General features: G+C 38.3%; 1 protein-coding gene and 1 long non-coding RNA gene across 4 annotated transcripts in view; both read left to right on the top strand.

Moving 5' to 3' along the window:
• The first annotated feature begins 9,819 nt into the window (after positions 1-9,819).
• LOC118900586 lies at positions 9,820-10,526 on the top strand. Its single transcript, XR_005021169.1, has 3 exons — positions 9,820-9,863; positions 10,243-10,310; positions 10,419-10,526. It is a non-coding gene; the product is annotated as an uncharacterized LOC118900586 (long non-coding RNA).
• Positions 10,527-15,018: 4,492 nt separating this feature from the next.
• Positions 15,019-25,790, top strand: part of SAMD9 (sterile alpha motif domain containing 9) — a 33,087-nt gene continuing 22,315 nt past the window's right edge. The window contains exons 1-2 of one of the 3 annotated variants that reach the window (XM_036864380.1): positions 15,019-15,083; positions 24,275-24,370. In XM_036864380.1, the coding sequence (XP_036720275.1) occupies positions 15,053-15,083; positions 24,275-24,370 (127 nt within the window). In that variant the 5' untranslated portion in view covers positions 15,019-15,052. Of the gene's footprint in view, positions 15,084-24,146; positions 24,371-25,790 lie in introns of those variants that run through there. The other 2 variants (XM_036864381.1, XM_036864382.1) reach the window with 2 other exon arrangements.

Raw genomic sequence — 25,790 nt, 5'->3', positions numbered from 1 at the left:
GGTGGACTTCTCTGGTATAATTGTTCTCCAGTTTGTGAGTCATCCACCCAGTGGTTATGGGATTTGATTTTATTGTGATTGCACCCCTCTTACCATCTCATTATGGCTTCTCCTTTGTCTTTGGATGTGGGGTATCTTTTTTGGTGAGTTCCAGTGTCTTCCTGTCGATGATTGTTCAACAGTTAGTTGTGATGCCAGTGCTCTCACAAGAGGAAGTGAGCACACGTCCTTCTACTCTGCCATCTTGAACCAATCTCCCTATCTTTTCTTATTTAACTTCTACATTTTTCATAATTTCTTGTTGTATTTGTGGATATTATCTCTTCATTTCTCTTTGATAATCCTAAACATGCTTATCAAAATTCTAATTATTTTTGTTTGGAATGTATGTATAGTTAATTTTGTTGTCCGTCTCTGACATTAGCTGCTTTCTGTGTTTTGGAATCTTGGTTTGTGAATTCATTTTAAGTGAACTCGTTCCCTCTCTCTCTCTCTGTCTCCCTCTATCTCTTTCTTCACCAGCTTATCATCACCACTTTGGCAAACTTGCAGTTGCTTCCACCTGGCATCCAGAATCGCACTGTGGTGATGAAGTTGTCACTGATGGAGTCCTAGGCCAGTTGTGTTGGTTCAGTTCCTGGTTGATTTCTGGTTATGAGATGATGTCTGTGTTCTCCCAATTCCCTGAGTAGGCTCAGCTTCACAGAGAGTCTGATCCCATCCCTGCCTTATGTGCTGTGGCTGTGCAATTACCTTGTGGCCTTTTTTTTCTGTGTGGGTGATTCTCAGTGTTAGCTAGAGAGTGGCCCATGGGATTTCCTCATAGCTACCTGGTGGGAGTGATCTTGAAGGGTGGGCAATATAAACTGATCCCCCAACGTCACCTCTTATTTATCAAGTCACCTCTTGGTGTTGGCACAGTGGAACCCTTTGCCAGCTCACTTCACAACGCTTGAAATTACAATCCTTTGGGGGCCAGAGCCTATTCCTTCCTGACTATCAGCCCTCATGCCCTGGGCTCTACTCCTACTATCCCAGGGAGTAGGAGGGAGCTTCTCCCTGCCCTTCACTCTCTCTCCTGAGATTATCTCAGGAGATACTTTCCTCCAAACCCTTCTCTACCTTCTCCCATCCAACTCCTAGATATCCTTGATTCCAGAGCAGGGTAATTTTTTTAAAATGATTTGACCTGATGCCATCTAATTTTAAATTCTCAATAGTCTGCACTGTACTTTGAAGTCTGACACAGGAAAATTGAAATTTTTTGAACATTGAAGCTAAAATGAGTTGTACCTTTTGGTTGCTGGGTTCTAATAGCCACCACACTCAACATATGCTCCAGGGAAAATGGTGATAATGGATCCCGTTTCCTCCACAAATCATGATTTGGCTGGGAAACATCCTTGGCAAGGAAGAAAAGTACAGTAGATCATTTTATTTTTCCAGTTATTTGTTTCTACATAGCTTAGCTTGCCATTTAAATAAAACGTGCACAGAAGCTCACATGAAAAGTTTAATACATGCCATGTTTAAAACTCTCATGTTTTCTGAGAGGGTATTAATGAATTTATTTATTACATTTAAATCATTGGGTCATCTGCCATTTAATTTACTGTAAGGAGATTTAAGTGATCTAATTTTATTTGGTCCCGTATCAGGAAGCATGCTATGTAATAGACACCATGTGGAAGGGGTACTATTAGCATCATTCTCCTAATCAGGTTAAGCCCAGAAACATTGATTCCAAGAGAGACCATCCCCATCTACCCTGAGATAGATCCCATAGTTATTGTATTTAAAGTATATATACATTTTTTTTCAGAGGATTAGGTCACCTTTAAAGTGCCTTTTTTTCACTTGCCTCTTCATCAACTGTTCTCATTCTCTTCATAGACAAATAGAGAAAAAGAGGTGAAACCTATAGATTATAATTACTGATCTGAACTGTGTGTGAAAAGATAGACTTAACAGAAGCTCTCCATGTACCATACTTTCCAGTGTGTAACGCCCTCCATGGATCTTACCTATTACTTTCCTTTTTCGGCTTTCATTGCTAGAGATATTTCACTGAAGGAAAAATCTGGTTTTTCTGCCATCTCTTTACTCGCTGGTTAGGGTAAGGATGAAGACATTGAGATGATAGGAAAGGGCTTTTTTTGCATCATTCCTCTTGGTTGCCTGCTGACCTATTTGGTTCTCCATAGGCTAATGAAATTTTCCAGATTTATTTTACTCATTCTTCCCTCATTTTGAATTTTAAAAGTAGGTGCCACATGTAAATTCTCTTCATGATTAACACCTTAAGTTTATAGAATAAGCTTGTACCATTTCCTTTGTCTGTATGTGGTTAGAGATTTTTCCTCTGATTTTTATTTTCTCTTATTCATTTTATTAAGCTTTGAAGAAGGAAAATTCTTTAATTTGGTTTAAAACTTCTATACACAAAATTTTAAAAGTCCAAAATAGCCAAGACAATTAAAAAAACACACGCAAGCTAACAGGACTTTCCTTACCTGCCATCAACACATAAAGTTATCATAATAAAGTCAGTATGATTTTCGTACAGGGATAGTCAATACACAACTGAACAAACTATGAAGCCCGGAGATAGGCCCACAAATATTTTGATACTTGAAATATGGTATGATTTTGCAGGTCAGTAGGAAAGGGATGGATTTTTAAAGATATGGTGCTGGGAAATTTTGTTAACCACGTGGAAGTGAACCCCTTACTTCATGCCCAGTAGAAGGCAAAACTAGAAAGCATTTACAAAATAACATGGGAAAATATCTTATGACCTCAAAGTAGGAAAGATGTTCTAAATAAGACACAAAAAGCATAAGCCACAGGAAAAGACTCATACATTTAACCACATTGCAATTAAGAACTCTGTTTATCACCACAAAATAAGTGAAAAGAGAAACTAAAAGCTAGAATTAAAATTGCAACACATACAGTGAATAGAGGATTAGGATTTAAAACATCTGAAAACAAAACAAAACAAAACAAAATGACCAAACTGATTAAAAAATGTGCAAAGAACAGGAATTAAGAGGAAGCATAAATAGCCCTAAACATATGAAAAGATTTTCAGCCTATTAGTAATGAGGGAAATGGAAATTAAAATCACAGCAAGATGCAGTTTCACACCCACTTGAATGACAAAAGTTAGAAAGTCTCATAATACCAAGAATTATCAAGGAGGTAGAGTAAGGAGAACTCTTAATTCACTACTAATAGGAATGTAAACTGGTACAACTTTGAGAAACACTTGAGTATTATTTAGGAATGTTGATCGCGTGCATCAACGAGGATTCCCCTCCAGGCAATATTTTCTAGAATAGCTCTTGTTCATGTGCATCAGAAGACATGTGCAAGAATGTTCAAAACTACATTATTCCACCTTAAAATTCATCAACAGAAGCATGGATAAGTCAGATATGACAAAGTCAAACAATAGAATATTAAATAGCAATGAAAAAAATTAACTACAGTTACATCAATGTGGATGAATCTCAGAAGAAATGCTGAGTGTATGAATACATACAATCCAGTTCCAGTAGACAAAACTAAGCAGTATATTGTATGTGGATATTTTTATGGGTGGTAAAATCTCCAAAGAAAATCCAGGAATTCTAAACCTCAACCTATTTGCATACTGATGGGAAAGATGCCATTTAAAGTGAGAAATTTTAATTTGGAGGTAAGTCCCTGAGAGTGAAGGAGAGAATGAACTTCAGTTTACTTCTTTCTTTTATTGGGGATTATGAGTGTTATTATACAGGTGATAATTGTATGATTCCTTTTTTATTTTTAATAATCACCAACTTGCAACCCACCAATCAAAAACTTACAGATTGATAGGAAATGCAAGGACAGAACTTTTTAATGAACAGTTTGAGTAAGATACTGAATCACCCTCCAGTACTTCAGTGTGTATTTCAACAAACAAGTAAATTCTAGCCACAGTATAAGTAAAGCTAATCACAACACAACCATCCAAATCAAGATGGTTAACTTAGGATGGACAATTTTTTTTTTTTTGGTTTTGTTATATTTTATTTCTTAAAAGAAAAATCTGAGGCAAATAATGCAAAATGTGCAGATTTAACAAAGCTGGATTGTATTCGCTGTTGGTTATATAATTTCTGAATACTTGACACATTTTTTTTCTTTGAATGCATTCCTTTTATTTTTTTGCTTCTTTTTGAATTTTATTTTATTTATTTATTTTTTATGCAGCAGGTTCTTATTAGTCATCCATTTTATACACATCAGTGTATACATGTCAATCCCAATCTCCCAATTCATCCCACCACCACCACCACCAACCCCCTCCCCACTTTCCCCCCTTGGTGTCCATACGTTTGTTCTCTACATCTGTGTCTCTATTTCTGCCTTGCAAACTGGTTCATCTGTACCATTTTTCTAGATTCCACATATATGCGTTAATACACGATATTTGTTTTTCTCTTTCTGACTTACTTCACTCTGTATGACAGTCTCTAGATCGATCCACAACTCTACAAATGACCCAATTTTGTTCTTTTTTAATGGCTGAGTAATATTCCATTGTATATTAACTTAGATATTAATGTTGATTGTGTTCATCTAATCCTCACACTTCATTCAGTTTTCACCAATTGTCTCAATAATGTCTTTTATAACAAAAAGACCCAGTTTGGAAGCACATGTTGCACTTAATCTCCTCCAGTCTGGAACATTTCCTTAACCTTTCCATGATATTTATGACCTTGACACTTTTTAAGATGACAGGCCAGTTATTTTGCAGAACATCCCTCAATTTAGGTTTGTATGATGTTTCATTAGATTTAAGCTATGCATCTTGGCAGGAATATCACAGGAGTGATGCTGTGTACTCATTGCATCCCATTAGGTGGTGCATGATGCTCATTTGTCCCATATTGATGTTGTTCACCTCAGTGACTTGAAAATACCACTGAAAAAAGGGCATACAGGCCAGACTTCTCCACTGTAAAGTTAAGTCTTTCCCCATTTGTCATTAGTATTTGGTGGAGAGGTAATTTGAAACTTTGTAAATACACTATTTCTCACCAAATTTTCCATCTATTCATTTACTTATCTGTATGGACTCATGGTTTTCCATTTCATTCAGTGAATTATCTGATTATTCAGTGGATAATCTGTTACTACACTATTTATTTTGATGCTCCAATTGTCCTAGATTTGACTAGTAGGAGCTTATACAAGTTGACTAGACCTTTTCATGTTGTCCTTATCTTTCTATGATTTCCTCCTTGCTTTCTGAACAAAAGATGTTCCAAGCTTATCTAATACTTTCCCTGTCCCATCTCTGGAATCAGCTGTCTTTCCAAGGGGCCCTGGTTCTTCATAGAGAAAAATGGCATTTAGAAGACACCATCTGAATGCTAGTTGTGTTCATTGCTATTGTGATGTCTCTATTCCCTCTCAATCAGCAAGCCTAGACAATATATTCACAGCTATATTTATTTCTGTACCTAAATATATTTAAAAACCATGAGTTCACACAGATATCTCCAATTGTAGTTCCATACTGCAAGTTACTCTCTTCTCGTGTTTGTAAACCACTTATCCAACAGTGAGAAATATGGCTTTCATTTCCTTATATATTTCCTTATTTGAGCAATCCCTCTGTGTAATCAATCTTCTATCTCAATGCCCAGCAATCCCCTGCCCAGCACAGGTGCATTCCTCTCTCAACTCAGATCTGACTCTTGACCAAAGTGGCCTTTAACGATCCCCTAAGCTTTACTAAACTTTGGACAGTCATCTTCTAGACTATAGGTCCCTGACTAAAGGCCTCCCTTTCCTTAAAGCATTTACTTTAGAAAATTTGTAATGGCAAATTTTTTCTCTGCCCCTTTAAAATGTATGTAAATCTTGGGATTTCCCTTGTGGTCCAGTGGCTAAGACTCCACACTCCCAATGCAGAGGGCCTAATTCGATCCCTGGTCAGGGAACTAGATCCCACATGCCGCAACTAAAGATCCAACATGCTGCAACTAAAAAAGATCCCGTGTGCCACAACTAAGACCCGGTGCAGCTAAATAAATAAATAAATATTAAAAATTTTTAAATATTAAAATGTATGTAAATCTTCTCCCACCCTGTTGCCAATTTTATAACCCAGGATTGTCTTTCTCAAGCACCAGGGAACCAGGTATTTGAAATGTAAACATCAAAGAAGATAGCACCCCTGTCTCCCAGTATCAGTAGGAGGGTGGAAACCTGACTTGGATGCACGTCAACTAGCAAACCCAGGTGGCCTAATCACAGAGAAAAACGTTTGCAGACTGAGGAGCAATCCATGCGCTTGACACACGCCACTGACCAACCTACCTGATAGTACTCCAGTTCTTTTCCACTAGTTCATTCCAGGGCTTAAAAACCTTCCCATGTTTTACTTCAGCTGAGTTGAGTTCAGTCTATCTCCCCTCTATTACCATAGTCTTGAATAAAGTTTTCCTTGCCTGTTTAACTTTGCTCAGTGCAATTTTTGACATTCTTCATTTCAGGATCTTCTCCCAGAAGAACATTGTCTTTTCTGCTTGAGCTCTGATATCCCACACCAGGCCAACTCTCCATTTAGACACTTTGCTCACTGTGCTTGGGCTCTGACACCCGAACCAGGCTGCCCCTGTACACCCTCCACGCCTCCTTCAGGCTCTTATTCCCAATGCTGGCTCACTCTTGCAGGTGGATACTCCCTTCACACTGTCCAGGTTCTGACTCCTCACCCCAGGTCACCTCTCTGAAGGGCCACCTTCCTGAGCCCTGACTTCCCCACTCTCCCACCACAGACACCTACCTTTCTCTGCATATGTAATGATTGTAGGGCATAATTGTTTGAAAATGGAAGAGAAATAAAAAGGTAAGGGAAAGAAAAGGAAAGAGGAAGAGTTCATTTTATTCTAGACATTCTTGCCCTGTCTACATATTAGAACTGCTTAGGAAGCTTTTAAAAACTTATTGATATTTGGCCCTATGCCTAGAGATATATGATTGCCCAATAGCAGTCCTGGGCATCATCTGCCTTTTTTTTAAGTGTTTCTTTTTTTTTTTTTGGTTGCACCAGGTCTTAGTTGCAGCTGGCGGTTTCCTTAGTTGCGGCACATGGGCTCCTTAGTTGCAGCAGGCAGGCTCCTTAGTTATGTCATGCGAACTCTTAGTTGCAGCATGCATGTGGGATCTAGTTCCCTGACCAGGGATGGAACCCAGGCCCCCTGCATTGGGAGCGCAGAGGCTTAACCACTCTGCCACCAGGGAAGTCCCATCATCTGCTTTTTTTGAAAACTCCCCAGATGATGTTATTGTGGAGTCTGAGTTGAGAACTGCTCTATTAGGTACAGAGAGGAGAGGAATGTAGGGGTGCAGGTGGGTTTAGGGATCTGGAGAATGGAGCATGTGAGAAAGCCCACCTGATACCTTCAATTTTGTCCATTAGGTAGGAAGAGATGTCATCAGGTGAGAGTGATGGAGGTCAAAATTGTCGGGGGGTGGAAGTGGAGAATCTAGGAAACTATGCTTATTGAGAGAGGGAGACAAACTGAAATAAGAACGAAAGACTCTGAAAATAATGAATTTGACAAAAACTGTAGCAAGAGTCTTACTGGGGTGAATTGTTCATCTTTAGAATGTTGTAGTACACAGGAGCATGCACATTCTGAAAACCCATGCCTCACTTGGCTTTTAGAACAGCCAACCAGTTTGGTAAAACAACTGGGAGTATCAGTAGATATTACAGCACCTCAAACAGCTATAAAAATTATCTTCATTTAAGGGATTCCCTGGTGGCGCAGTGGTTGAGAATCTGCCTGCCAATGCAGGGGACACGGGTTCGAGCCCTGGTCTGGGAAGATCCCACATGCCACGGAGCAACTGGGCCCGTGAGCCACAATTACTGAGCCTGCGCGTCTGGAGCCTGTGCTCCGCAACAAGAGAGGCCGCGATGGTGAGAGGCCTGTGCACCGCGATGAAGAGTGGTCCCCACTTGCCGCAACTAGAGAAAGCCCTCGCACAGAACCGAAGACCCAACACAGTCATAAATAAATAAATAAATAAATAAATAAATAAATAAATAAATAAATAAATAATTATCTTCATTTAATAATGAAAAAATGTTCAAAACATTCTTAGAGAATTTTGTTTCTTAACAAGCTAACCAAGATTGTATGTGTGTGTGTGTGTGTGTGTGTGTGTGTGTGTGTGTGTGTGATTCAGATTTTATTGCTTATTAATTATATCATTCCATACAATTTTAAGTAAACAGACTGAGAAAATATACTGGGAGCATTAAACAGCTGATGGCAATATTGATGAGAATGTCCAAGTACTTTACATAAGGTAGTAGGAGGCACCACTGCCACTATCACCCTCCCAAAATTTGTGCATTTCATATAAAGGAGTAAAAATAATTCTTTGGCATTTAACTAACGTTATTCTTTGTAATCTATGAACCACAATACACCTGAACAATTTCAGAACTTCAAAGCAGAACAAAGCATTTTCTTCCACTAGCAGATGTAGCAGTTTGTTTCTTTAAAAAAAATTAACAAAAACTGTACACACAACCCCAAAACAAAAGTTGGCATATTCCAGTGGTCCTGAATTTTGATGTTCATATCATATTAATTCAAGAAATAAAATGTAAATAAATGTAAATAAAATTCAGCTTTTACCAGGCACTGTTCACTACCTATTTGAAGTTATATGTTTCAAGGTTTGGTAAAATTTCCCAAATATTAAATTTATATTTTTTTAATGTATGAATAGAGAAAAATACAATGGAAAATAGAGATTGCATTTGGATAATATGGTTCTCCCTGCTTCTTTCCATATTCTGTATTTCTTAAGTTTGAAAATGAATTTTAGTCATATTCATACTGAAAAGACTAATGTTTTAATTTTCAAAAAATAATGAAATTAATGACGACCCAGCACACAGAAGTATTAGTTTGCTGGAGCTGCCATAATAAAGTACCACAGACTAGGTGGCTGAAAAATCAGAAATTTATTTGCTCACAGAGGCTAGAAGTCCAAGATCAAGGATTTGGCAGAGTTGGTTTCTTTTGAGGCCTTCTCCTTGATTTATAGATGACTGTCTTCTCCCTGTGTCTTCACCCAGTCTTGTGTGTGTGTGTGTGTGTGTGTGTGTGTGTGTGTGTGAGAGAGAGAGAGAGAGAGCATGCAAGTGCCAATCTCTTCTTACAAGGAAACCAGTCATATCTGGATTAGGGTCCACCCTAGTGACCTCATTTTAACTTAATTAACTCTTTAAAGACATTATCTCCAAATACAGCCACATTCTGAGATACCGAGGGTTAGGGCTTCAACATGTGAATTTGGGGGCGGGGCGCAATTCAGTCCATAACAGGCACTTGGATCACACTGAGTTTTTAATATTTTCCCAGTGTTTTTTTCTATAGGTGTTTTTTCACCTTGATTTCTTAACTCTTATAACTTGAAACTCTGGTGAATAGTTTCTCAGCAATGGTTCAACTTTATTGGTAATTTTTTGTGATGTTAATCTTTTAATATTTTATAACCATTAAAATATATTTACATATATTATAAATATATTTAATATTTTATAAACCTAAATAAATACATTCTGAAGCAAAACTGAAACTGTTTGCTTTTCTACTTCCTCATTCTGCATCAGCACAGGGGCAGGGCATCAGGAGACCAGTAAACTTCACAACTTAAAGGCTTATTTTTTAAAAAGGATCCTTACAATCATACATCTCCTACCCATTAGAAGAGGAATAAGAAAGCAAAGATTAAAAACCAACTGTTTCAAGTTTCTGACATAAGAAGAGGACGTTTTCAGAAAAATCCTGGTAAGTTTCTGAATCATTACACTTTTATTTTTTATGCTTATGAGGAGACAGCTATTTTCATAAACTCCAGCTGTACTTCTTTTATAATAAAACATGTGTTTGTGCATAAGCCAATTACTCGTAAAACTAATGAAAGTAATTAGAAATTTCAATGGGTTAAATACCTATCAGTATATCTAACTGAAGCTAACTTTGTAAATGCTCTTCTGCAAAGAAATGGATCATCAAGTATACGTTAAGGTGGCGAGAGTGTTTCTGGTCATGTAGGGCAGTGGGAAAAATGATACAGAAACAGTGCAAAGAAGTTCAGGAAGTTAAGCATAAAAGACTATAAAGGAACCTGTGGTTGTGTGCAATTATGCAAAATTCTGTCTTCCAGAACTTGAGATGTTACTAGAAGTTTTACATTTAATCAAAGATAATGTCCTCCAGAGGCTATTTTTCAATGTAAGTGCTTCCTTAACATCCATGTCATACAGCAATCTGGTTTAAAAATTAAAATAAAAACTTATCCTCAGGAAAATAAAGCCTAACTTGGCTTATGTGTGGTTTCAGCTCATCAGACCATTGGGGGAGTGTGTGTGTAGCCGTCCCAGGCAAGAGCCAGGATTCTGAATTGTCTCTCCCCACTATCAGCTCTACGTCCTGTGGAGCAGAACAACTCTTCAGGGCATGGATATCTGGGGTGCTACTGAGGACGCTCCTGAGATGACGGTGGGTGGACTTAGCCCTAAGAGGACTTGTCCCTAAGAGCTCTGCTGATTTGTTACTTCTTGTTTAATACCTCAAGAGAGAAAACTGGAGGAGTCACTTGAGAATGGCATCCTATAGCTCCTTTGCCAATAATTAATGTTACTACTAATAAGAAGATCTGTGTTCGTGATTATTTCAAAACAGGAAGATGAGGGCCCCTAGGAAGCCAAGAGTTATATCAAGGCATTCTCAAAATTTGTCCACACCAGTCATTTTAATCTTTATGTATCTCCAACAATATATATACATATGCTTTTAAAACTAATAAAGTATAAACTAGTTTAAAAACATTCCTCATAGGACTTCCCTGGCAGTGCAGTGATTAAGAATCCTCCTGCCAATGCAGGGGACATGGGTTCGATCCCTGGTCTGGGAAGATCCCACATGCTGCGGAGCAACTAAGCCCATGTGCCACAACTACTGAGCCTGTGCTCTAGAACCCGTGAGCCACAACTACTGAGCCCACGTGCCACACCTACTGAAGCCTGTGCACCTAGAGCCCGTGCTCCACAACAAGAGAAGCCACCGCAATGAGAAGCCTGCGCACAGCAACAAAGACCCAATGCAGTCAAAAATAAATAAATAAATAAATAAATTGTAAAAAGCATTACTGATAGAATAGGTTCAAATCATTATACGTTCACAACAGCTCTCATGTGGGTAGAGGGGAGTTGAGTGACTTTTGACATTATAATCAGTCCAAGGATATTATTGAAGAGTTTAGTATATAATATTGAGACCAGGTATTCCTGATGTTTCCATTTAACAGAAGAAAAGACTCCATACTTGAGGAATAAATGTCAGTGACCTTATTTGAGAAGAATATTTCTATTTCCCTGGTATCTATTGGCAGAATCAGAACAAAAGGAAGTAACAGAAAACTGTCACCTTTTAGATGGCACAAAGTTCCCTTTGCAGCATCCCCTACGTCAGACACAGCACACAGTGAGTCACTGGTGGTATAGAGGCCAAAGAGCTGTAAGAATAAGGGGCTTACTGCCGAGGGAATTTCTTGATGCGCTGCTTCATTTCCAGAAGGTTGGGCCCTATTGGAATTTTGTAGTCACTGGTTAAACCAAAAGAGAAAATCTGGAGTCTGTCCTCTCAGTCTTTAGGATATGCAGAGAGAGGGGGGATGGTTAAATTACTGAAAGAAGACTCTGGCTAAGAGAAGGTATTGCATCGGACCTAAATAGAGTGTGTCTGTGGAAAGGGGCAGGCCCCTCACCTGGAGATCAGCTTCCCAGAGCAGAGGCAGGAGATTAAAACAGCAGAGGTGCTGAGGACCCAGAGGAAAAAGGAACCCATGCCGGGGAAAACCTGGTATGAGAAATGGCTTCATTTGGGGATTGAGAATGACACAGCAGAAAACTGATATGGGGTATTATGGAACTGGGGTACCTAGAAGGACTGGGGGAGGAAATATATTCATTTTCTTTTCCTTTTGATAAAAACTTTTCTTTTCCTTTTTTTTAATATCTTTATTGGAATATATTTGCTTTTCAATGTTGTGTTAGTTTCTGTTGTACAACAAAGTGAATCAGCTATAAGTATACATATATCCCCATATCCCCTCCCTCTTGAGCCTTCCTCCCATCCTCCCTAACCCACCCCTGTAGGTCGTCACAAAGCACGGAGCTGATCTCCCTGTGCTATGCAGCAGCTTCCCACTAGCTATCTATTTTACGTTTGGTAGTGTGTATATGTCAATGCCACCCTCTCACTTCATCCCAGCTTCCCCTTCCCCCCGGGTCCTCAAGTCCATTCTCTAAGCCTGCATCTTTATTCCTGCCCTGCCACTGGGTTCATCCGTACCGTTTTTATAGATTCCATATATGTGCGTTAGCATACGGTACTTGTTTTTCTCTTTCTGACTTACTTCACTCTGTATGACAGACCCTAGGTCCAACCACCTCATGAAAAATAACTCAATTTCGTTCCTTTTTATGGCTGAGTAATATTCCATTGTATATATGTGCCACATCTACTTTATCCACTCATCTGTCGATGGACACTTAGGTTGCTTCCATGACCTGGCTATTGTAAATAGTGCCACAATGAACATTGTGGTACATGTCTCTTTTTGAATTATGGTTTTCTCAGGGTATATGCCCAGGAGTGGGATTGCTGGGTCATACAATAGTTTTATTTTTAGTTTTTTAAGGAACCTCCATACTGTTCTCCATAGTGGCTGTATCAATTTACATTCCCACCAACAGTGCAGGAGGGTTCCCTTATCTCCTCACCCTCTCCAGCATTTATTGTTTGTATGTTTCTTGATGATGGCCATTCTGACCAGTATGAGGTGATACCTCACTGTGGTTTTGATTTGCATTTCTCTAATGATTAGTGATGTTCAGCATCCTTTTATGTGTTTGTTGGCCATCTGTATGTCTTCTTTGGAGAAATGTCTATTTAGGTCTTCCACCTATTTTTGGATTGGGTTGTTTGTTTTTTTCATACTGAGCTGCATGAGCTGCTTGTATATTTTGGAGATTAATCCTTTGTCAGTTGCTTCGTTTGCAAATATTTTCTCCCGTTCTGAGGGTTGTCTTTCTGTCTTTTTTATGGTTTCCTTTGCTGTGCAAAAGCTTTTAAGTTTCATTAGGTTCCATTTGTTATTTTTGATTTTTATTTTCATTACTCTAGGAGGTGGGTCAAGAAAGATCTTGCTGTGATTTATGTCACAGAGTGTTCTGCCTATGTTTTCCTCTAAAAGTTTTATAGTGTCTGGACTTACATTTAAGTCTTTAATCAATTTTGAGTATTTTTGTGTATGGTATTAGGAAGTGTTCTAATTTCATTCTTTTATATGTAGCTGTTTTCCCAGCTCCAGTTATTGAAGAAGCTGTCTTTTCTCCATTGTATATTCTTGCCTCCTTTGTCAAAGGTAAGGTGACCATATGTGTGTGGGTTTATCTCTGGGCTTTCTATCCTGTTCCATTGATCTATATTTGTGTTTTTGTGCCAGTACCATACAGTCTTGATTACTGTAGCTTTGTTTCAATCTTTTGTGACTAGATGATTGAAGCTAGAGTTAGTTCTGGCCTAACAGGCAGCACAGAAAAGAAAGTTCCCCAGATTTCAGTCTGGGATTCAAGCCACGTAAAATAATTGACCTAGTGAAATGAGCAAAATCCCTTGACCCACAGACACTGCTAACTCAAGGGTTTTCAAAAATTCATTATTTTTTACTACTCTAAGAAAATATGTTATTTATTCGACAAATTTTTGTTAAGAAGCTACTATGTGTTAGGCACTGTAAAATAAGTGAGCAAAACACACAAAAATGTTTGTCCTCATGAATCACACAGAATAATGGGTGGGGCAGAAAATAAACAAGGCAAATACGTAAAAATATATGGAATGGAATACTTGATTGTGGTAAGTCTTAACTAGATTTTTTTAAAAGCCGGATGAGGGATAGGAGACCTTGGGAGATGGGATAGTTTTCAGTAGGCTGGCAGAGCAGTGCCTCTGTGAGAAGGTGGCGTTTGATAAAAGACCTGAAGGAAGTGAAGGAGTGAGCCCTGCAGGTGTCTAAGGACATTCCAGGGAGAGGAAACAAGTGTAGTACTGGAAGAAGGAGCAGGTGCCACATGTGAGGAGCAACAAGGCAGCCAGGGAGCTGTACCAGATTTAGAGAGAGGAAAAATAAAACTAAGATGTTATATCAGAGGGGTAACAGGGTGCCAGGTCATATGAGGCCTTGTAGTTCATAATAAGGAGCTCAGCTTTCACTCCAAGTCAAACGGAAAGCCACTGGAAGGAGTGAACAGAATATTGGTATGTTATTTACATTTGAAAGGATCACTCTAGCTGCTATTTTGAGAAGCTCCCGAAGGGATCAATAACAGCAAGAGGGAAACTCGTGAGACAGCCACTCCTATAATTCAGGAGAGAGACATGGGGACTTGAACCAGCTGGTGGGAAGTGGTAGCTGGTAATCAGATGCTTGTTTTGAAGCAACCTATAGGATTTTCTCCACATTGAATGTAGAATGTGGGAGAAGAGAAGGAGAAAGTATGCCTGCAACATATTTTGAATGTTTATTTTTTTTATTAACAGTATCAGTATTTAGGAATATAGGAAGAGATGCCATCTAGCTGAAGGATGTTCTTTTAAATCTTCTATGTTTGAAAATTTTTATAGTGGAAAGTTAAGGGGAAAATCTGTCCTGTAAACAATTTCTAAGCAACAGTCCAATCAACTACATTTTAATTTTGCTGTGATATCTCTTTTTTTTTAATGTAGTAGATTCTCAACAAATATACCCTCAGGTAAAACTAGGAAATGACCAGGTCTATTCTTCTCACATATCTACTTCCTCATAGATGCTTTCCGGGATGTGACTCCTGCAAATTCACAAGAAAATGCAACTCATCTAACTGCTGGAGGTCAAAGAACCTCTTGAAGAACTATTTCAAGTTGCTGATATGAAAAGTAGAAGTTTTCAGAAAAGCTCTGGTAAGTTTCTAATCCTTAAAGATATCTGTTTCATCAACTTTCTTTCAAAGCTATCTTTAAAAACTAATTCTAAAAACTAAAGCAGAACTTTGGAAATGAATATACTTCCAAGTGTACATAAGCCATTTCTAGCAAAATGATTCTAAAAGGAATGAGAAATCTCACTGCTTTCATATACATATCGCCAGATGCCACTTGTGCTGACTGCAGAGTTCTTCAAAAAAAGAAATCTTCCAGCAAGCAAGGTTCAGAATGTTTCTGATGGTGGAAGGCTCTGGAGATGAAGCTAGAAGACCTAAGTAAAATGTAGATCAGAAGATCAGGAATTCAAGCATACGAAACTGTGTGGAAAATTGTGACCACATGCAGCTATGCAAAATTCTGTCCTGTGTAACTCAAGATGATATCAAAAGTTTACATCTAGTTAAAGATGAAACCCTCCGAAGTTTAATCAACATTTTATTTAAGGCTTTCCTTCACAATTAGCTTGTACAGAGACTATGAGAAGAATCACATAATGTTAATGTAGTTAAACATAGTTCCAGAAAATGAAAGTAGCTAGCTTTGTAGTTTCAGTCCCGAAGAACATCAGAGCAGGGCATAAGCCTGCTGAGCTCCAGCCAGGACTTCGAGCATCCTTCCCTGGAGGCATGACTACCTGCAGGCTGCCAAGGCCCAGCCTCCTAGAGATGGGGGTGGGCACTTGTTCTCACCCTGAAAGCTGCTAGTTTGATCCTTCCTTCTCACCCCCCAAAGAGAGAAAATAAAAGTCCTTAGGGAATGGATCCTGAAAGTAAGTACTCATAAGGAGAACTCTAGGGTGCAAAGTTTTCCCAGAACAGAATAAAGAAGGTAAAGTGTAATTCTTCCCCCAGTTCCAAACAGAGCAGTTCCACCTTTACCCAATTAGACACAGAAGTTTCATGTGCATTTCTTTTGAAGAAGCAAAACAAACAACACTGGTTCTGGTCCAATTCCCCTATACGCACAATGAATGGGAAAACAGGTTGTCTAAGAGGAGACATAATTTAATTATGGCATAGTTTTCCTGATCACAACTCCTCCCCCTTTACTTACACTATGCAGCTTCTTGCCAAACATAAAGGTCCCTCATGTTAAAAAATATGCCAACACTCCAGAACATAAATCTGATCAGATAATGTTCATGAAAGGACTTTGTAAGCCTCAAAACAGTGAACTATATTAAAGTTCTATATAAATATTAACAAATCATCACTGAAAAAAAGGTTGAAGGCACTGATGGGCCAAGGAGTTATGTCAAAGCATTATTAAAACCTTTTTGCTCAAATCATTCTCACCTTGAATTAAATACATAGCTCCAAACCAAACATGGATCAGAGACCACGTAAGTTGCTTATATAATTGACAGAGTACAAAATTCATCTGAAAGCGTTACCAAATGTATAGTAGCTTCAGATCATTATGTATCTTCTCAGCTCCCATCATAGGAGTGGCAGCTGAGAAATTTTTTAATGTTATAAAGGGTCTTCATCTTTGAATAATGGGGGAACCTTTGAGATAAGGTAGAGATAAAAAGACAGGCTTGGGGAGAACAGATGTCAGTCACCCTATTCCATCTCCCTGGATAGAATTCCTCGGAGAATTGAAACAATAAAGGAGAAAGCAAGAAGGAACCTGTTTCCCTGTGAGGTGGCACAAAGACAAGCCCTCCCACCATCTCCATGTTACACACGGGCACATGTGCGTGCCCGTGGACACGCGTGCGTATGCACGTACAATGTCTCTGGGCGAGTATAATAATAGCCGGTAAGCGGGAAGTCCTTCATATGCTGTTTATTGTAGAATGCTGGGCTCAGGGGCAATTGCTGCAATCACTGGCTCAAACAGGAGAGAAAACCTAGAGCTTCTCTTTACAGTCTTTGGGGCGCCCATTGGAGCGGGTGGGTAGCTTACTAAGAGAAGACTCTAGCTAAGAGAAAATAGTGCCTCGGACCTGGGCAGAGCAAGTCTGTGTAGAATGATAAGAGCATCTCCAGAGGAAAGTCCGTTTGCCCAGAACAACCAGAGCAGTTAAAACGGCAGAGGATAACGCAGAGACCCTGTGAGTCAAGCTCACTGAGGACCTGGAGTATAAAACTCTGGAAACAGGGTGAACCAAGACAGCCAGTGGAAGAAGCTTATACTTAGAAAATAGGCTTACAATGCAAGCCCACCTGTGCCAGTCATCCATCAAGTGAGTGTACACAGGTAAGTTAGAACCCTGTTTTCTCATTTGTGAAATGATAATAAACTTTGTTTGCAAGCGTCTGATGAGGATTAAATTGGATAGCACAAGTTACATATCTGGCACTTGGTAGGTTCTTATTAGGAGGCAAATTTATTGAGATAATTCACATACCATAAAGTTATACAATTCAGTGGTTTTTGGTGTATCCACAGAGTCGTGCACAATCAATCACCAATTACCCCATCCTCCAGCCCCTGGCAACCACTAATCTACTCTCTTTCTCTATGGATTTGCTTATTTCGGACATTTCATATAAATGGAATCACACAATATGTGTTTATTTGTAAATGGCTTTTTTCACTTTGCATAATGTTTTCAAGGTTCACCCATGTTGCATTATCATGATTTCATTTCTTTTTACTGTCAAACAAATTCCATTATATGGATATACCACATTTTGTTTATTCAGTCATGAAAGGCAATTTATTTTTATGAAGCACTAAATGAATATTGCTTTATTGATCTAAGATGGGTGTGTTTTACCAAGTTTGCCAAGGCCTTCTTGAATTTAAATAATAGCTGTCTTTGTCACTCCGTTTCAGTCTTTGGTTAAAGAAAGTTATTTACTGACACTCTACTTCAAGCCCTTTCCCCTAAACATACAACCTTAGTTTTCTCAAACTGTATTGTTCACCCCTTTTCCAATACTCATCTTCACAGGTAGATATGTTGCAGTACATCAGTTTATATGATTTTAAATAAAAACAATATTTTCCCAGTAGTTGGAAAACTAATTATCACATTGGAAACAGGGAAATGAACAACTGGATGAAAAAACAAAAAACAAACCCATAGGTTTTTTTTAGTTCATTACTCATACCTAAGTTAAGTATAAAGTGAAAAAACAATTATACCCCAGAATGTTTCTTCAAACCATTTAAATGTTTTATTTTTTCATTTTTATTTGAGAAAATAAATATCGTTCCTGAATATCAAATTTGCATGAGTTATCTAAGAGCCAGAATATCTTTAAACGTGGTTGGCTTCTACTGAGCACTGTGAAGCCATGTTACAACACTTCCTGAGGGATGGATAAATACAGGCCCTTCGGATCAGCAAATCCTTTAGGGAACAATCATTCTATTTTCCAATATTAACAATACTTCCAATGTTTCCTCAAAACACATGACTAGATAAACAAAGAGACTGGATTAGAGAAAAACTTACAGTAAGCTTGGTATCACTCTGAAGGGATAACTGGTATATTAGTTTGGAAATACCTATAATAAGAAATGCACGCCCAATGTGGAATTTTAAATCATGTAAATAGTATTTTAAGTTACCAAAAAGACTCTTAGCAAAGAGATATGTAACAAGAGGCAAGAAAAAAAATTTTTTTTTGGCTGCACCACACGGTTTGCGGGATCTTATTTCCCTGACCAGAGATCAAACCCAGGCCCCAGCAGTGAAAGCACCAAGTCCTCACCACTGGACCTCCAGGGAATTCCCAGGAAGAAATTTTTTTAAGAGACATCAAAGGTCAAAGGTCTCTGCTTAAAGCTGAGTAACCCTTAGGTAAATAAAGCATACCTATATGCTCTGAGTTTAACCAATTTTTTTTTTTTAAACATTTTGTGGACTAGAGACTCTGTTGTCCAAACATGCCTAGTCCCTGTGGGAAAATTGGGCCTTCCAGGTGGACAGGTGGCAATGCGTTAGCTATTGCTCATAGGATATAAGCCAGTTCCTGAATGGAGTCAGCTCTTCAAGGAGCTTCATGTGTCCAAAAGACTGAAGATGTGTATTGGGTATAAATAGCCACAGGAAGATTCAATTTATTCTTACATTCTTAGAAAAAGTGGAAAGTAGCATTCAAATGAGTCATGGCATACAATATATAATTCCATCCAGAAAGAAAAAATTAGTAATAGTTAGAGAGTTAATAGGAGATATCCATGTGGTCTGCGGTTATTTAAAAGATATCCATTGTGTGCAAAGGAGCAAGAACTGCCTAGTAGGATACAATATCCATATGTGACCCTTATAATGTCACTTTACTTTGTTCTTTCAACCAATTGTATTAAATTTCTATCTGCCTGCTCAATATGTATAAAGCAGATTCGCTTTGCTGGCTCATCTTGGAAGTCCTGAAATGATGTTCATTACAGCTATTGTAAAAATATAAACGTTGACTAATGAGTGCCACATCTGACCACTCCTAAGATGGTGAGAACATATTAGACAGTTCTAACATCAGGCCAGATATTATGGGTACCAATTAAACTAAACCCCTTTTACTCACAGGTGTGGTGGGGTAAAATTGTGATGTCTGGCAGCCTCAGACTTTTGATACGGATGTGCCAAGTATCATTATTTCTTTATTCCTAAATTTGCCAGGTGAGATTACACCAGTTCCTTATTTCACTTTGACTGATAGAGTCGCCTGATACAAAGACTCACCATGCCTTAAAGAGTATTGCTTCTGGTACCAGTTTGGACAAAGGCTTAACAGTTTTGTTATAAAGTTAAACAAGCACCTATTTGATCCAGCAATTCCTTGCCAGGGTTATTTACCTAAGAGAAATGAAGATATATGTCTGCACAAGACTTGTACAGAAATAGTCATAGCAGCTTTCTGTGTGATTGCCAAAAATGGAAATAACTCAAATGTCTATTTAAGGACATTAGATAAGTGTGGTATGTTAATAAAACAGAATACTATTCAGCAATAAAAAGAAACGAACTATGGATACATGCAACACTTAGACCAATCTCAATGACATTATGTTGAATAAAAGAAGCCAGTCACAGAAGAGTATATTCTATATGATTCCAGTATATCAACACTTGGATCAGGCAAAGCTTTTTCAAAAAAAAAAAATCAGCAGAGTGGTTTCCTCTGGAGGGGGTTAGGAGTAACTGAGAAGGGACATGGGATAACAGAAATGTCCTATATCTAGATTGGGGTGGTTTGTCAAAATTTTACATTTAATATATGTGCACTCCAGTTTTACCTCAAGAGTAGCAGAATGTAAAAAAGAGAGAATAGCAGAAAGCTAATAGCTTTGAAGCTGAGTGGTGACTACATGGGGATTCATTATGCTGTCCTGTTTACTTTGTTTGTATTTAAAATTCTCCAAAGAAATTATGCCATAAAAGTCTATTTCATGATGTGGGGAAACAGAAGCTATATTTTGCTAAGTAGAAGAACAAAACATTATAAGGCATATACTTCTACTATTGGGCAACTATTTATCTGAGAGATTATCTATAAAAGACCGAGAGATTGTATACCAAAAATGTTCATAACTATGAATGGGGGATGGGACTCAGGTAGAGCTTGTTTTTCTTCTTTTTTTTTCTAGTTGTTTCTGATGTTTTTAATTGAACACATATTAGCTTTTTAACTAGAAAAATATACTATAAATATTACTTTCTTAAAAATGACCAGTGGGGCTTCCCTGGTGGCGCAGTGGTTGAGAATCTGCCTGCTAATGCAGGGGACACGGGTTCGAGCCCTGGTCTGGGAAGATCCCACATGCCACGGAGCAACTGGGCCCGTGAGCCACAATTACTGAGCCTGCGCGTCTGGAGCCTGTGCTCCGCAACAAGAGAGGCCGCGATGGTGAGAGGCCCGCGCACCGCGATGAAGAGTGGTCCCCACTTGCCACAACTAGAGAAAGCCCTCGCACAGAAACGAAGACCCAACACAGTCATAAATAAATAAATAAATAAATAAAAGAACGTGAATTTCTTTTAAAAAAAAAATGCAGTTATTTATAAGAAAAAAAATGGTTTCACAAGGTTGCCACTTGCAAAGTCAATATACAAAAAAAAAAAAAAAAAAAGACCAGTAATAACAACCAAAAAAAAAAAAAAAAACTCAGTCCTAATTACTCTGAATCAATAACAACAAGGGAAATGTGCTCCGGACACTTGCAAAAATCCTGTCTCATGGACTAAGAGGCTTCTTGGTATTATAATATGGCAATACTTCCTTCATCTGAGAGAAAGAGGAACATGATCGAATGTAAAACTGTTGGTGGTTCTGTTCCTAAGAGAAATTTTATAAAAAAGGAGAATGGAATGAAAGCATGAGATATTCTACAGAGTGTTTCTAGATCATGACACATGTTTCTGTGCTTGCTACATTATAATAATTTTATTAGAGCATAAGGACCCGAAATGAGTTAAAAGAGAAACATTGATCAGATAGTATCCAGGGAGCTTAACTTCGAACACTCTTAAGAAAGGGATCCTCACTCTTTGGATTATTGAAATAATTTAAATAAAAGAGTTTAAAAGAAGGCCTGGAAAAGAGAAGGAACTTCCCCTGATCTTTACCAGAGAATTCCTCTCAAATATAGAGCGTGTCCTCTAGTGAGACAGGCCACATCCCAGGATTATTCAGAGGCTTACTTGAAGGAGAGGACTGATGGGTGAAGAACCAGACTGAGATCCAAGAGCGCAGGAGGAGAGGGATAGCTAGGCAACATCAGAATTCACCAGCAGGATCCATCCCCTCAGGTGGAAAGGCATAACTGGTTTCCCTTTTCTATAGGACTGTTTCAGGAAACAGTTGGCCCAAGAAGTTCGTATGCAATAGCAGGACTGAATCAACATGGTGGGTGAAGTAATGAGGAATCCAGGCAAACAATATTTGCAAGTCTAGATCATGCATTCTCAACTGGGACGCTATCACCTCCAAGGGAGTAAAAATTTGTTCTTGGAAGCAAAAAAAAAAAAAAAAAAAAAAAATACCTTTCTTTAAAATAGACTTTATTTTTTTAGAGCAGTTTTAAGTTCATAGCAAAATTGAGAAGAAGGTACAGAGATTTCCCATATACCCTCTGGGGGAGAGGGTATATATTTTCAGAGTGTCCAAAGTTAATCTCCCTCACTATCAACATCCCTCACCAGAGTAGCACATTTGTTACAATTGATGAACCTACACTAACACATCATCACCCAAACTCCATAGTTCACATTATAGTTCACCCTTGGTGTTGTATCTTCTATGGGTTTTGGCAAATACATATATAATGGCATAAATCCACCATTATAGTGTCATATAGAATAATTTCATTGTCTTAAAAATCCTCTATGCCCCACCAATTCATCCTTACCTCCTCCCTAACTCCTGGCAACCACTGATCCTTTTGCTGTCTCCAAAGTTTTGCCTTTCCCAGAATATCATATAGTTGGAATCATATAGTATATAGCCTTTTCAGATTGACTTCTTTCACTAAGCAATATGCATTTAATATTCCTCCACGTCTTTTTATGGCTTGACAGCTCAATACTTTTCGGCACTGAATAAAAATTCCATTGTCTGGATATACCAGTTTATTTATCCATTCACCTACTGAAGGACATCTTAGTTGCTTCCAAGCTCTGGTATTTATGAATAAATCTGCTATAAGCTTCTGTGTGCAGGTTTTTGGTGTGGACATAAATTTTCAACTCCTTTGGGTAAAATTTACACCAAGGAGTGTGATTGCCAGATCATACGGTAAGAGTAGGTTTAGTTTTGTAAGAAACCACCAAACTGTCTTGGAAAGTGGCTGTACCATTTTGCATTCCCACCAGCAATAAATGAGAGTTACTGTTGCTCCATATCCTCACCAGCCCTTGGTGGAGTCAGTGTTCTGGATTTTGGCCATTCTGATGGGTGTGTATTGGTATCTCATTGTTTTAAGCTGCAATTCCCTAATGGCATATGATGCTCTTTTTTAGGTATAAAGCACAGATACACATAAACAGATATACAGCATATCTGTAGTATTACAATTTCAAGGGAGGGGACAACTAGGTTAAAATTCCCCTCCTTAACGGGGCAATAGTCTAATAAAGAAATGGAGAAGCACTGTCTGGGTGGTCAGAGAGGCAGCGTGAGGAGGGCGACACAGGATAGAAGAGAAAGGTTGCTCATGCTGAAGATCTGGAACCTGGCCTCACAGGGAATGTTAGCAATGAGATAAGCTAGGGGAATAAGACTGCTCTGAGACAGCAGAGAAGTTAATTTTTATAAACCGCTTGTATTAGGGTTCTCCAGAGAAGCAGAACCAGTAGTACATATTGGAGAAAGAGAAGGAGGGAGGTGGGGGGAGAGAGAGAGATTATTTAACGTCTCTGCGCCTCAGTTTCTTTAGCTGTAAAATGGAAATAATAATAGCATCTACCTCAGAGGATTGTTGTGAAGAATAAATAAATTAATGTAAAGCACTTGGAACAGTGCCTGGTACATAGTATGTGCCCAATAAGTGTTTAAAAAACATATGAAGCCAGTGTGAATCAACAGTGGAATGTGGAAACCAAAAGCTAACTGAGCACACACAATAAATTTTAACACTTGCTATCAATTTTTTAAATGCTAGCTATTTTCTTCACTCTCACTCAGGCTGTTCTGTGCCTGTCCCTGAGGCTGACACTAGAAAAGAAAATCCCTGCAATGTGGCCACTAGGGGTCCCACCCTGGTCTGCCCTGCAGAACTAACCCAGAGGAATTTAGCATTTATAGGGAGCTCCAAAAAGTCCCCGAAAGCCATTCCTTTACATTATCTTTAGGAAAACAGAGATGGATGGATAGTCCACCCAGGAAGACCAGTGAAATGCCAACATACGTTCTTCCCTACCCAAGTTCTAGGCTCTCTGCAGCCCTCGAAACTCTCAAGCAAAGAACAGATTTTAAACCTTTGGCTTCTAACCAAACACACCAGAAGGTGGAAGAGTAATGGCTTACCAAAAAAAAAAAAAAAAAAATCATTTCAGAGAGCAAAGTCACTTCAGTAAATTCAGGTCTAAGGAAACGAAACTGAAATCAATTCTGCAGGCTTCCTCCTCCCCCGCCTTCCAGTTTCGGCACACCCATTACTGAGAAACACTGCCCTTTCTGAGCCGATTAGAGTTCAGATTGAAGTGGAAGCAGAGGAGAAACTTTCATTAAAAACTGGAGTGAAAAAAGTATTTTTCTCTAACCCAGTAGGAAGAAGAAAACACAGACGTTTGAATGTTTCCTACACCGAAACACATGGTTTTTCCCTCGTTTATGTGGAAGAACTTTGCAAGAAAAATCTGGGTAAGTACAATATCTGTTATTAATAGTATTATTACTCTCTATAGCAGCATTTTATTGACTAGGAAGGCATCTACTTCTCAATTAGAAAATTGAAATATACTCCAAAAATAATATTTTAAGCCTAAAAATATTTTAAGCCTAGACTGTTCATTGCTGTGACAGAGTCTGCTTTATATTAGTTGAAGAAGGAGTCACAACATTCCGTAAAAGATGCAGTGGAAAACTAGAGGCACTTTTATTGATGAAATCCCCCAAGGCGTTAGGAGCATCTTCAGAAAGAACAGATAATGAAAATTTAAAGATGTACTTTACATTAATCAAAGATCCCTTCCACCATCTACTCTAAGGAGTTGCCAGAAAATAAAACTCCCTGATAACTTCTCAGATATTAGTGTCAAATTATATGTATAAGAGACAGACAGACAGACAGACAGAGACAGAGACAGTGATAGAGATGAAGACAGACTACTACAGGAAGCACCTGAAATTATGACAGCTTTCTTATTTCTTCCTAAAAAATCCTGGGTTTACGTCTGATTTCCCCCAAAGTAAGGAACAAGGTAATACAAAGAGTTGGGGGAAATACGGTTTAGATTAAAGGCCTGCCCTTCAACTTCCTTTAGAAAAGCTAACAAGCCCTACAGTTAACCCTACGGTTCATAAATATATGTGGGTTTGATCAATCATGTAACAAATTATGTTTCCATTTTTTATGGGGTTGCTAAGAAGCTCAGAACAAAAGTTTCAGGCCAATTCTAGTAAAGTATATAGAACTGAAAAGTTACTTTAGGCACTGACTTTACTCCATAGCTTCACCTTCTTTCCTCTTCTACCCATATTTAGCCTTCTCCCTGATTATGTTTCTGACTTTTTAATTTCTTTCTTCCAGTTTATTAAGATATAACTGACATATCTTATATGTCATATAAGTTTAAGGTGTGCAGCATAATGATTTGACTTACATGCGTCATGAAATGATGACCACAGTGAGTTTAGTGACATCCATCATCTCATGTAGATATAAAATAAAAGAAAAAGAAAACCATATTTTTTCCTTGTGATGAAAACTCTCAGGATTTACTCTCTAAACATCTTTCATATATAACATACAACAATGTTAATTATATTAATCCTGTTGTACATCACATCCCTAGTACTTATTTATCTTGTAACTGGAAGTTTGTACCTTTTGACCACCTTCAAGCCACTTCACCCATCTCCTCTGGTAACCAGAAATCTTATGTCTTTTTCTATGAGTTTGTTTTTGAAGTATAATTAGTTCCTGGTACACAACATAGTGATTCAATATTTCTGTACATTACAAAATGATCACCACTGTAAATCTAGTCAGCAAAGATATTACTATTGATATTATTATTGACTATATTCCCCGCACTCTGCATTTCATGCCCAACACATT

Source organism: Balaenoptera musculus, chromosome 9, assembly GCF_009873245.2.
Source record: "Balaenoptera musculus isolate JJ_BM4_2016_0621 chromosome 9, mBalMus1.pri.v3, whole genome shotgun sequence".
NCBI classification, from domain to species: Eukaryota; Metazoa; Chordata; class Mammalia; order Artiodactyla; family Balaenopteridae; genus Balaenoptera; species Balaenoptera musculus.
The sequence above is the reverse complement of the archived record's forward strand: the minus strand, read 5'-3'. Positions and strand labels throughout refer to the sequence as shown.